Below are 13,879 nucleotides of genomic sequence, written 5' to 3'. Positions count from 1 at the left end.
TTCCCCGTGACTTCATTTCATGCCTCCTCTTGAATTTTCCAAACGAAACCGCGCCCTAATGTGACGAAATAAGGTGCCATTGGTCGTTAGCTGTTCTCATATTTCGTGCCGTAGTGGGCGGTGGTATTTTCTTTCACTCCACTGAGGGGAAGCGGCGTTGAAACTCCACGATTACACAAGTACACCGGAGACTCTCGGGCGAAGAAGGGGTCTTGGTTGCAGTTCACCACCATGACTGAAAGCTCCACAAGTAAATTGTTAAATGGAGATACTTGTCACCGAACCGCCAACGGAAAGAAGGCCGTTAGAAACGGATTCGTGAAGAACCACTGTATTTTCCGACAGCAGCAGCTGCAGAAGTACCGCCGCCCGAATGAGAAGGTGAGGCCCTGTCTGTACAACGGCAGGGTGGGAGAGGGAAGGGCTGTATGGTATGCATACCCGGAAATTCAATAACAATTCGGCTCAATGTTTTGAATGTTAAACGATGGTGATTGTTACTTGTTTCGGACATTATAGACTGATGTTATACCAAAAAGATCACGCGTTGTTATGATGTAAGTTATGGGAATTTCATGCTAACGGTGGCGACCATTAGGTATCCAGCTAATATGAATGGCCATTCAGTTCAAGTTAACTTAGCTCATGTTGACATTACTTAGCTGGCAATTTATCTTTGTTTGATTAGCAACCTTTAAAATGTAAATTAGTTCAGAAATGGACGTTAACACGAAATTCAATACTAGTTAATAACGTTAGATCCTTGTTAATTATGCACCTCTTATTTGATAAGAAACGTTGCATATTCGCCATCGGAGAGGAATACAGCTATCTCGGTTCAGTCTCTGGCAGTGACTGCAAACTTCCCTTGACTAATAGCTAACTTATCTAGGATAGGAAGTATTTTACCTGGCTACCCACATAAGCTTAGCTAATAAACATACGGTATCTCAGTGAACTTTCTCTCCAAAGCAGACTTTACTGTTGCATGGCGAAGAGTCGTGTTGAAGTGCAATGGCTACCTCGATAATGGCCAACTGTTTAGGTTACATTTAGTTGTGTGAGTTGTGTTGGTGACACGGCTCTGTTTACATTGACACAACTGTGGAGAATACGTTAGTGTAACCCGAGAGGGCCATTTCGTACAACCTTCAAGTTTCCTCCCAGGCGCTCCCGGGGGCAAAGGGAGCAGCTCTCCTGGGAAGAAATATTTTCTTTGGAAGAGGCCCTTCGACTCCTCTCATCCTTTGTGTGCCCCGACTGTAGAATATTCTCCTCACCCTCCTCATCATGTTTAAAAACAGGAAACACGAATGTTAAGTGTGTTAACAAACACTCTTAGGTAATCTCTGTATGTTTTTGGGAAAAAGTAATTCTGGGTCCAGCCACGAGCGTCCTGTAGGCGCGAATTTCCACCCTGTATTCAAAGTAGCCTCTGTCCCCTTTCCCTAACCTCAGGAATGATGGTTATGCTGATTGGAAGAGGCAAAGATTCCTCAAATATGGGACATTTCTGTGTCTAGCCTATAACCGAAACCACACTTGTGCTGTTTCCAGATCCCGAAAGGAGCCTGGAGTGGAAAGTGCTGTGTAGTGTAGCGTTTAATGTTGGCCTGGGGCCGACTGGTTTCTGAGTAACATGGCCAATACACCCAGAGGGAGTTGGTGTTGGAGGCTGTTAATGTTAAGCTCATTGGAGTGCGCACACCAGCCCCCCTTTTAGTCATCACAGGCATTTCAGAGAAGGGCATGACCACAGTCACATGTAGTTGCTAAGCAGCCCAACAGCTTTTAATGAGCGACTGACGGAGGCACTGACTTAGTTTTTTTTCCCTTCTTCTTTGGGCTCATTTGATTTAGGAGCATTAGAGGGACAAAAGGGCCACAGTTTGTCCCCCCGCTGAATCATCAAGGAGTAGGTTGGCCCTACAGTGGACTGACCTTGTACTGCCGGTTGCTTGAGAAGTTATCTAACTTCTCATCATCAGCTGACACCCCTGTGCTGTGTACACACGTCTACCTGAAGCACCCTTTCATGTTTGCTCCATAGGTTTCTTGGAAATCAATAAGGGAGAAAGTGCAGGAGTGTAGTATGTGGTTCCCCATAGTCAAATTTGCATCCATTTTCCTTTAAGTCTTCATTTTCCTTTTTTAGTATGAAATACCTGTTTTTCATCTGTGGTCACAGATGAAACAGTCTTGCCTTGTTCTTCAACCACATCTGTGGTCAACAGTCTTGACCTGTTCTTCCACCACGTCTTGACTTATCTTGTCATTTCATTCTGTATGGGTGTCTGTGCCTTTGTTTATGTTTCCATGGGTGTCTGTGTTTTGTGTTTGTCTGCTCAGAGCCACCATGTCTCCCGAAATGCTGCACTGTACAACAAGCCGTTCATGGAGTCCTTCGAGGAGACCCCTCTCCTGGTGGCCGTCCTCACCTACATGGGCTACGGGATCCTCACCATTTTTGGGTACCTCCGTGACTTCCTCAGGGACTGGAAAATCGAGAAGTGCCACATTGCCAGGGAACGTGAGGAGCAGAAGGTACCATACACACACAGTCAGCAGTCATTACCTGTGTCTCTCAGCATCACTCAGTAACTCACAACCAGCAGCATAGTGGCAGCATGGCCTGATTGTTTTGGTTAGTGCCTTGGCTTGGCATTGTAAAAGGGAGAGCTTTTCTCAAGAGCTTTTTATGTTATTTAATGTTTGATGTGTCAGTTTATGTGCTTTTGTTTTTACTGTAATAAAAGATTATTTATCACATTATGATTACATTGTTAAAATACAAATGCAACTCATTCACACTGTGATTAGGCCCTACAATGGATATATTTTGTAATGCATTAAAAGAAACACTTCTTGTTGTCTTTCAGGACTTTGTTCCTCTGTATCAGGACTTTGAGAACTTCTACACCCGAAATTTATACATGAGGATCCGGGACAACTGGAACCGACCCATCAGCAGTGTCCCGGGAGCCCGAATGGACCTGGTAGAGCGCGTTACCCCGGACTACAACTGGACCTTTGAGTGAGTGACACGCTTTATTTGCTGAGACTCAGGTTACATAGAATAATGTGATTAACCAAGATGGTTTCTACGAGGGTTTCTGAGCTAAGAATAGGGGTTAATATCCGGCTTTTATCAGCATGAGGCATGGTTTGTTTAGACTGGATCTGTTGTCTACCATTGATATCAGGCCAGCTGAGCTTGGTAGAAGGTGTGATGGGATGACTTGTAATCCTTCAGTATCGAAATAAATAAACGGTTTCTCCAGATAGTCAGGGTCATTCTGGGTTATATACTTGGCAAAAGTAAATGTTTGCTTACAGGAGGCGGAGCGGAGCAGGGAAGTAACCAGGCAAATAATGAGGATGAATAGACTGCAGTATGTGTACAACAGGGACATAGCTTGTCCTTTTAGCGTTACAGTAGGGATGCCTGCTGATGCACAAAATGAAAAGCAGATCATTGGTCAGTATCTGGCATAGAAAAGGATTCCTCCCCCTATAACAAAACATGGAGAACGTGCATTGAAATAATACACTCGCGCACACACACACACATGGTTGCAAAGGTCAGAAAGCTTTGTAATGGAGGATATCTGGTTAGGGTGGTGGTGTTGATTATCCTTTTCGCTCCGTTTCCATCTGTAGACACACAGGCAAGGTAAATAAGGATGTCATCAACATGGGCTCGTATAATTACCTCGGCTTTGCTGAGAACACAGGCATGTGTGCGGACGCAGCCACCGAGGCCACCCTGCAGTACGGCGTGGGAGTCACCAGCACCCGTCAAGAAATGGGTAAACGCCACTTGATTTCAGTCTACAGAACTTCACTTAAACTTAGGCATCTCCTTAAGGATATGTTTTGTTTTTTTTGTCTGTAGATACTTTAAACCAGAGAAAAATAAATAACTCAATAGTAATTCCATTGTTGCTAGGACTTGCTAGTCGTTTGTCAAGGCTCTTAACAAGGAGAGGACTCTCATGACTAAGTTGTTCTATACAGAATGCTATGAAGTTCAGGGAGGGTACTACTAGATCTGGTACTGACAGTTCCACCTGCTCTACACACAGGGAACCTGGACAAACATGAGGAGCTGGAGAACCTGGTTGCCAGTTTCCTGGGCGTCGAGGCCTCCATGGTTTTCGGAATGGGCTTTGCCACAAACTCGATGAATATTCCTGCTTTGACAGGCAAAGTACGTGTCTCAGTTCATAACTTTGTTTGGCATCAGGAAGCTGAAAACAACGGCATGCAGGTACACCGGCTTTGTCTTCATGCAGGGGCAGCAATTCATGTAGGGACAATAGGTACTGTCCTCAGATGGTTTCGTTGTAGTCGGTGTTGTGCGGCCTTCTAATGTCAGAGGAGATTGGTTGCTCTGGTTCAGCTTGCACAGTTGCAGGTCGTCTCTGACTTGCTTCGTGTTCCAATTGCATGTGAGTTAGCAGGGTTCCGTTTCTCGTGCTTAAATCGCAAACGTCATTACCCAGTTAGCCGTGCATTCTTAGCTAACGAGGAATTAGGCAGGAGATTGCGCCTTAAGGAAAAGTTTGGTGCGGGAGTCAGAGCTCCGTACACGGAGAGAGAGAGCTTGAGAGCAGTGTCTTCAGGGAGGCAAGAGTAATAGCGGGTAAGAATGGCGACTCCCAGTTCACTAGGTCGGGGGCGCAGTTCAGGTGATATCCAGTTATGTTACATCTGTGATGCACCTCTCCTCGAATCACTTCCTGATTAAACCACACCTAAAAACCTGATTAAATCACAGTGAAGGAATTTATCCAAATCCAGTTATACCTGCTGCTAAAAAAACAAAGCGCTCATAAAACCATAATCGTCAAATGACTAATGGAGCTACTGCTTCCTCTTTGTGTCATGAAAACATGTTGTTGATGGCGGTTCAGTTGATACAAAAGGGTGCAGTGTTCCACGAGCCTCCTGTTTTCAAGAATAGACTGAAAATATATCAGGTCTGGCTGTCACCATGGCGCCTGGCACAGGAGGTTCATGGGAAGTCGGTGCAGCCCTCTGACTCACACTTCCTGTTTGGCTTCATCTTTACTGGCACTGACCGAATCAGAAGCCTTTGCATCACTTGGGTTGCAACACAACAGGTTTGATCAGATGTCGCAGGCATTTTATGACAGTATAACTTGTGACTATTCTCCTGTTTCGCAAACACAGATGACCTTTATGTCTGGTCACATGTATGGAGAAGAACCGCTTACGTCACTCAATGAGGTTAATGACACCGGGGTTGAATATGACCTTGCAGTGGCAATGGTTTGTTTATATTCAGAGCAGGATATTATTTTATGGACCTGTACTTTGGTGGTGCACTGGAAAAGGCACTGATATCTTTTATTAGCTGATAAGCACCCACACACCCATTCAGGTGTGCCCAACGCTTGCTAAACACAGATCTCTCTCTCTCTCTCTCTCTCTCTCTCTCTCTCTCTCTCTCTCTCTCTCTCTCTCAGGGTTGTTTGATTCTGAGTGATGAGTTGAACCATGCCTCTCTGGTGCTCGGGGCAAGGCTGTCTGGATCCACCATCCGCGTCTTCAAACACAACAGTAGGTCTCCTTTCCTCTCTCTTCCCCCTCTTACCTTATATACTTACAAAGTTATCCAGTCCATGTGTTTAAGGCAGGCTGCAGATCTCCAGATCATGAGCGATTAGTAGCTAGTTTGTGTTCACTGGATGGAGCCACCTATGAATTTTTTTATGTTTTGACTGAGTTTCTTTCTTTCTTTCTTTCTTTCTTTCTTTCTCTGTTCACTGTCCCAGATATGCAGAGTCTTGAGAAACTCCTGCGAGACGCCATAGTACATGGGCAGCCCCGAACGCACCGTCCCTGGAAGAAAATTCTCATCCTGGTAGAGGGGATTTACAGGTACCCTGCAACAGTAGTGAAAAAGCACCCTTTTTAGGGGTGACCGCATAATGAAGGCTTGAATGTCCCATTTTATACTACTTGATTATATTATTGTAGTAAATTCTTTGCAAATTATATTATTTGTTGATTAACTGTGATCGCTGGTTATGCACACACAATTACTTTTCCCTCAAAGTTAACACTATCCATTTGGCATACTCTGGCCCAGAATGTGGTATACTTTTTGCTACTCAAGATTTCCAAATAGATTAACTTCAAGGAAGTAGATACTAGCACTTGCAAAGAATTTGCTATCTGCAGTATGTGAGATCCTGACCATCTCTTCTTCTCTATGTTATGATAGCACATGTATGACGTTTATACTATCTGCAGTATGTGAGATCCTGACCATCTCTTCTTCTCTATGTTATGATAGCACATGTATGACGTTTATACTATCTGCAGTATGTGAGATCCTGACCATCTCTTCTTCTCTATTTGCTGGTAGTATGGAGGGCTCCATTGTTCGACTGCCTGAAGTGATTGCACTGAAGAAGAAATACAAGGCCTATCTGTACCTGGACGAGGCCCACAGCATTGGGGCGCTAGGACCCAGGGGCAGGGGCGTGGTGGACTACTTTGGTTTGGACCCGCGGGACGTGGACATCATGATGGGGACCTTTACGAAGAGCTTTGGAGCAGCTGGTGGCTACATTGGTGGGAAAAAGGCAAGTGGAGTAATAATTCTAAGTCGCAAAGCAAGATCTCTTAATTTTTCCTTGAATAGGTTTAGGGTTTTACTCAGTTCAGTTATATGGATAATATAATGTGGTAATCCTGCCTCATGTGATACCAAGGTGGTATTGGATTTGAGATGTGTTGTATAACAAATGAGCCACATCTGGTCAAAGTGTACAATACTATACGATATTGATTCAAGAAATATATTTGAATACAGAATATTCAAAGAAAATAAAAACATATATGTTTACAAATGATTGATTATCTGTTGCCATGTAGGAGCTGATTGATTACCTGCGCGCGCACTCCCACAGTGCAGTCTATGCTGCCTCCATGTCTCCGCCAGTCGCCCAACAGATCATCACTTCTATGAAGTGCATTATGGGAGAAGATGGCACCAATCTTGGTGAGCTGTGAGGGCTGGCTCCCTCATGCATGCATTTGAGCATTCTTTCCACATCCCTTTTCCACCATTGAACCCATGTTTACAGTGACATTTTGTGACATTTAGACGCTTAGCGTAGTGGCTCAGGGGGTAGAACAGCCGTCTGGGCATCTGATGGTTTCCCATGCTAGCCTGGTTCCACCAGGCTCTGTGACCAAGTGGTTCTTGAGGACACTAAACCCTAAATTGTTCTCAGTGGCTTGAAGTGTGGGTCTCGTATGGTAGCTTGCACCTTTGGTAGAAAGACGTGAGTGTAGAAGGATGCATAGTGCTTTGCGTAGTTTCTGAATAGAAATGTTGTTACTAATTTTAGTAAATGTACAACAATTATGTACAACTATAGCTATTATTACTGTAGCTACTATTATAGTAACTCAACTAAATAACTAACCAACAAACAGATAATTACTGGATAAATAACTAATAACTACATAATAATTATCTTGTTCTTTTACACACCACACACATACACACTGAAAAAGGAAAAATACTTGAAATTGCATTTAAGTTCAAGACCACAAGATGGCAGCACATCCTTTGCAACTGCACTTTTTGTGTGCTGGTGACACAGTGATGACCTCAAACATGAAAATTACGGCACTTGCCACACTGAAAGTTTTAAGTTTAGAGATAAAAAAAAAAATGGCAATCCCAGCAGGCCCTCTGATTGGCCTATAAGCCATGTGCCACAGTGGTTCGGGCAACAGGTGTGTGAGTGCAGCTTTACTCACAGCAGGGAAAGTTACAAGCAACACAAGGTTCAAGTAACAAAGCTCTCCGGGGCTAGGCCCCCTCTTATTACAAGATCAATGTGTATCACACATACAGTCCCATTGTTTCAGGGAAATACAGATACAGAACTCCTGGACAGAAAGGAAGCATATCCTATCGAATTTACACACTGTAAAGAGAAAACTCATCTTAACTACGCACCTTAATTTGCAAAACACTAAATTGTCCCAGACATAGTAGACATCGTAGTACATATACAGTAGACATACATAATGTTCCCATTTCCCATATACTTTTACTGTTCTTTTTGTTTAATTTCCATTCTTTTCTTTTCTTTTCTTTTCCCTTTTGACTAACTCTTGGCTTGCCCGGGTGTGCTGTTTTGCAATGTTGCTATGGAAACCTCCTGGGTATGACTGAGCTGCAGCCCAAAACTAAGAATCAAAAGAAATTTGATTTATTTGAAGGTCATGTCATGGAACTCAACAGGTTCCTTCTCTGCTTTGAAGTGTTGGATAGATGGAGAATTGAAGGAGGTAATGGATCCAGTATGAGTATTAAATATCCAACTGACACCCTTAATGCTGGGTTTTCCAACATGCAAAATGCGCTTCCAACAGCACACAGTCACGTATTGATCCATATTGATCTCTGCAGTTTCACATGCTAGTTTCTGGTTTCACTAAACACTTGGAGGTGGTATCTTTTCCGTTAGTCAACGAATTTTTGTGTAGGCTATGTCCTTTTTTTTTTTTTTTTTTTTTTTTTTTAAAACCTCTTTACCGAGAAGTTCACATGCTGTTTTCCACAGAGCGGTCATTGCACTGGTTGTAGAATGTGTTATAATGACAACTTAGTCATGTAAATTAAATGGGGTCTCATGCTGCTGTTTATGTGTGGGTGGACTGTATATGTACTGAATTATACCCACTGCACTGATATTGATCAATTTCCCATGTTAACAAACAGAGGGTAAAGTAGAGATGACAGAGAAGTAGAGGGTGTTGATCCACCTGCATTCAAATATCCAAACCAAAACATTTCAGTGAAGTGTTTGTGCCGGTTCAAGTCACCCCACCTCACCCCACCCCACCCCACCCTCCACCCTCACTGCCCAGAGCATACCAGTGCCCATATCCATTCCCCCCACGATGTACAACAGGGGGCCCCATTCTCGGCTCTCTCCTTTGATCGGTGGGCCCTCCTGATGGCCGTCCATCAAACAGACAGCGTCGGCATGGCGTCCCTTTGAAACCCATCTGGACGCCTCTGCCACAGGGAGGAAGAAGGAGCACCGCACCGTGCTGCGCCTCGCAGCCACATCTGGAAGCTCTTTGCCTCCGTGTCAAGCCCAGGCCCAGTCTCTGAAGGTGTTGAGAGAGAGAGAGAGAGAGAGAGAGAGAGAGAGGGAGGGAGGGAAAGGACAGAATGAGGAAGAAGAGTGAAGAGGGAGAGATGCGCTTTCTATGTAGGAAAGGAAAAAGAACAAACACATTGTACAGCCATTCTCCTTAGCTATTGCCTCTCTTCTCTCCAGCCCTCTTTCACTCACCCTCTCTTTCATTTTCTCTCTCTCTCTCTCTGTCTCTCTCTCTGTCCTTGGATCTTAAACACGCTAGCCAAACCTCTCTCTGTTCTTGAAGTCTGCCGTCTCGACGAAGACCCCCCTCCGCCTTTATGGCTTTCAGATGTGTCCGAGTGTGTTGATGGGGAGTGGCGAGGAGCCGGGGGGAGCTCACACTGAGAGACAAAATCGAATGATTTTGATATACCCAGTTTGAATTGTATTGCATTTCTTCAACAGTCGGAAAAGCAAAAATACATGGACTGCAATTATTACGAGTTCACTTCAGACATCTTTTCTTAATGGCTTGATATGTCTTAATGGCACAGATATGTTTTAGTCTGATGGCTCAGGCCACCGGCCATTAGCCACTAGTCCCTCATTCTCTGTAATGGCCATAATGACACTGCAGGATGGGGATATGGGCAGTATAATAACATGACCGCACCATGCATGATGTACTCATCTCTTCTGATTGGACACAATGCTTTGCTGGATGCATATATATAAGTTGCTATACATAGATAGATATAGAGATTGTGTGTACTTGACGCAACAAATAACAGTGTGGACTGTGGGTTCAGCCTGTGGTCATTATTTTCTTGGAGGGTCTTAATGGTCCCGACAGCCCGCACCATCCAGACACTCCGCTCAACCCTCTTATCCTGCCCCAGGAGACCTCTCCCTCCAGGAGTCTGTCTGTCTATCTGTCTGCTGTCCCGTAGGGCGTCCAGAACACCTGGGCCCGTATCACCACCTCTGATCTGACTGAAATGGAACATGGAGATCTAAGTGATGAGATCAGAGGTGTGCGGTGTGCGGTGTGGGCTTTCTGCTTTCTGTGGCACGCTTCTGCTCTAAGTCTTAGAGTCTGGGGCGCAGAGAGACAGGACAGGACATTCCACGCGTAGCACTAGTTAGCCCAGAGGAATGTCTCTTTTTCCCTTTCTCATTTTTTTGGTTGGTGCTGCTCGGGAGAGGCCTTGAAATTCCCTTATTCCCTGAGAACAGTGAGAGTTTTTGAGATTTTCCCAATTTTCATATCTGGTCTTCCTGTTTCCTTTATGGGAAAAAGCAACATCACTGAAACTTCTAACCAATCAGAAGCTTTTAAAAATAGAACAGGCATGTTTGAAGCACCAGACTTGATTAATGTATGTCTAAATGTACATATTTATTTATGTATTTATTTATTGTCTGTTTTTTTTTTTTCATTCCCAGGTCTGGACCGTCTCCGGCAGCTCTCGGAGAACACCACTTATTTCCGGCGGCGGCTCCAGGAGTTGGGCTTCATCATCTACGGAAATGAAGCCTCCCCGGTGGTGCCCCTGATGCTCTACATGCCTGCCAAAATTGGGTGAGTCTCAGAACAGTCTGGATCCGTTGTGTTCTGCCATGTCTGCTGGACATAACGCTTCGTCCAGTGGGGGTGAAATATTATGGAAAGAGCTGGCTCAGTCGGGACAGTGTTGTTGGCAGCGACATGACACATTTGGACTCTTTAGACTTCAATGACCAGAAAAAAAATGCACAAGAAAATAATCAATGCACATTTTCAGTTAAAATAATAATTCTCTCTCTCTCTCGTTTCACTCCTTCTCTTTTCTTAGTGCGTTTGGCCGGGAGATGCTGAAGAGGAACATTGGCACAGTGGTGGTGGGCTTCCCAGCCACCCCAATCATCGAGTCGCGGGCACGTTTCTGTGTCTCGGCTGCGCACACCAGAGGGATGCTGGACACGGTAAGTCTGCAAACCCTCCCAGCCTTGAGAGGCTGTTCATAACTTTAGCATTGTTGGATGGCGGGTTGTGGACAAAGGAAACATGGGCGAGTCGTATCATGAACACCAATACAGTTGATAAATGAAGTGAATAATGTACTTGTTACTGCGTATATCAGACAAAACGGCATCCCTTTAAGACACATGTGCCTTAGATATATCCCGTTTGTCACATAGACACTGACAAATGGAGGCCTGGCCTTACCAGCCACCATCTTTCAAGGTCATTGACTTTGAATTTATATCATGCTGTAACATGGCACACTGGGCATGACCTCTTCCTGCAAGGTTATTTGGGCAGCCTAAACCATGGCCCTGTATTGAGTCTTTCCTAACTGCTATCAGCCCAATGGGAAACAGACTCTCGGAGGAAACTTCATGGCACAGAGTGAAGGTTGTCTCTTGAGAGGGCGTCTCATGAACACCCCAGTTAGTGGGCTCTAAAGAGAGCTTCACAAGCATCTTCTCCAGCCATACGAACGTAGTTTGTTTTTCTCGCGTACCTTGATATTATGACCTCCTTGATCTAAGTTCTCAGTTACAGTATGAAAAATAAATCCCATTCAAAGCAAAGGTTAATATGTCCCAGGCCGTGGGATCTTTGCACAGGGTGTGTCCAGCTTAGCTCCCCGCTCAGACCAGGCCAGGGGTGGGGGGGGGGGTCAGGTTAGGACTCTTGTGTTGGCGCATTTGAGCGCTTCACAAAGACCCCTTTTCAGTCTTATTTGAGACGGATAGATGGGCCTGTCACCGGGCATCTCCCCGGATCTCATTGCGAGGAATGTGACTCACCCCTCGAAGTCCTCTTTGTATTTTTTGTTTGTTTTGCTGATGACTCAAAGCCTTTTGCTTTTGTCTGTTGAGCCGAATGTAAAGAGCCTCATCTCATCTCATATCTTTTTTTTTTGCTCTCTTTCTTTCTCCTTCCCACTCTTTCACTCTCTCTCTTCCTCTCCTTGCTATCTCCTCAGGCGTTAAACGCCATCAACGAAGTGGGGGATCTGCTCCAGTTGAAATACTCACGACACGGGAGGCAGTCTCCTCTCGAGGAGGCCACGTCGTTCCTGGAGAGCCTGGAATGATGCTAGAAAGACGACACGACACAACACAGCGAGACGAGGCGCAACCATCCACTACTAAACTGTAGGCGTTCACGTCCAGAGTTGTCCCCACCCTTGGTGTCTTGTCTTTGTTTTTTTTAAGTTGTATCTGTCACAAGTTTGTTACTTTATTCTTTGTGTTGCCAGGCTGCGTGGGATGAGTGGCTCTCATCACTCAATGAGAACTTTTGTCTGTTCTTGTTTGTTGTTTTTGTTTGTTTGTTTGTTTGTTTATGGTATGACTGGAAAGGATTTATATTAATATCATCACAAGAGAATGATATAAAAAGAAGATTCTCAGGATTGTTAGCAACAGTATAGCATTTCAGAGAAAAGCCTGTACACCTCCTGTTGTGTAGTCCTTCACGTTCACATTGTATTCCTACTGCATTTCATGAGTCCAACTTCACAGTTTTGTGTAAACAGGGATTTGTTTGTTATGATGGGCATCATGACTCTAATCAAATTGTCATGAACCTGGAGCACGAATGACTAATGTTTACAGCCCTCAAAAACCACAAACGGAAGAAACTTGTTGCATTTTTATTATTTTTGCTTTGTAAACATTTATTCCATTGAAGCCTATCAGAAAATGTTCTTGTGCACTGTGATGTAGTCCGAATCTTAACTTTCTTCCCATACTGTAAGTGTTTACTCTTTGGCATTGACCTTGAACTTGCGATTGCCTTCTACTACTTGACCTTGTTGCCGAGGCAACCCCCAGAGCATGCGTGTCTGTCGGGCTTTCTGTATGATTTCACTTGTCCACTTTCACATCAGATGTTTGAAAGATGGGGAGCTGAGAGTAATGACAGACATTCTTCTTATCACAGCTGAAAGCATACAGTTAGCTATGAGGGATATGGGCTTATTGTGTTTTATTTTTATTTAAAGTCTTAATGCCTTCTTTTAAAAGAAAAAAATACTTTTGCACTCTTCAAATGATAACGCTGTGTATATGCCATTTGTCAGTTCTGCAGAGATATCTTGGGCTTCACTAATTACATGTTAAGCTTTTGCGGTCCTCTTTGAAGAGGCGATTAGGAAGCGTTGACGTCAATATGACACGCTCCCCTCTGAACATATGACGATACTGCATGGATGAAATGCTTGTCCGATGTACAGATAATCCTTTAATTTATTGATTGAGGTTTTTAGAGTTGTCGTCTGCCACTCTGTTCCGTTCTCTGACACACTTGTTCTTAATCTCCCTAAGGCAGCTCTGAAAGTTTGCGTTAGCGGTGCGCGTACTACTGAGGAGCAGTCAGACAGGCGTGGATGACGTAGTCGCTGAAGCGACTAGTTTCAGTGTCACTGTGGACCTTAATGCTACTGTGCTGTTATTGTTTTCTAAAGAATACCAAAGGGCATTCCAGAATCTTTTACTGGTTTTGTTGTCTTTTTTTACCAGCAACTTCAATTTTCACTGTTTCCATAAGCTGAGCGGCCAATCAGACCTATGGCTAAAGCTACATGTTTTGTTTCCATAACTGTGATTTAATTTGTTCAATATTACCTCATTAAACACTATTTGTACCAAAATGACAAGTAAATTAAAAACATTTAAATCTTAAATTTTGGGGCTTTATTGCCTTTTGCCCTTTATTTTAACTGAAAATGTAGACTGAT

General features: G+C 44.1%; 1 protein-coding gene across 1 annotated transcript; it reads left to right on the top strand.

Moving 5' to 3' along the window:
* The first annotated feature begins 106 nt into the window (after positions 1 to 106).
* Positions 107 to 13,825, top strand: sptlc2b (serine palmitoyltransferase, long chain base subunit 2b). The gene is made up of 12 exons (XM_012815568.3): positions 107 to 381; positions 2,350 to 2,544; positions 2,880 to 3,034; positions 3,661 to 3,809; positions 4,086 to 4,210; positions 5,493 to 5,586; positions 5,802 to 5,907; positions 6,398 to 6,617; positions 6,910 to 7,036; positions 10,593 to 10,728; positions 10,982 to 11,111; positions 12,122 to 13,825. Exons 1-12 carry the CDS (start codon positions 232 to 234, stop codon positions 12,230 to 12,232), a joined length of 1,698 nt encoding a protein of 565 aa, XP_012671022.1. The 5' UTR covers positions 107 to 231; the 3' UTR covers positions 12,233 to 13,825.
* The last annotated feature ends 54 nt before the right edge of the window (positions 13,826 to 13,879 follow it).

This window comes from Clupea harengus, chromosome 15 (assembly GCF_900700415.2).
Source record: "Clupea harengus chromosome 15, Ch_v2.0.2, whole genome shotgun sequence".
Lineage (NCBI taxonomy): Eukaryota > Metazoa > Chordata > Actinopteri > Clupeiformes > Clupeidae > Clupea > Clupea harengus.
Note: the sequence above shows the minus strand (reverse complement) of the source record. Positions and strands in the feature narration are given on the sequence as shown.

What these genes read in the sequence shown, in the direction of transcription:
- sptlc2b (XM_012815568.3), top strand. Translation starts at nt 232, where the DNA reads ATGACTGAAAGCTCCACAAGTAAATTGTTAAATGGAGATACTTGTCAC. An exon ending in TTCCTGCTTTGACAGGCAAA is followed by an intron (nt 4,211 to 5,492) that starts GTACGTGTCTCA and finishes TCTCTCTCTCAG; the next exon opens with GGTTGTTTGATTCTGAGTGA. An exon ending in CTGGTAGAGGGGATTTACAG is followed by an intron (nt 5,908 to 6,397) that starts GTACCCTGCAAC and finishes ATTTGCTGGTAG; the next exon opens with TATGGAGGGCTCCATTGTTC.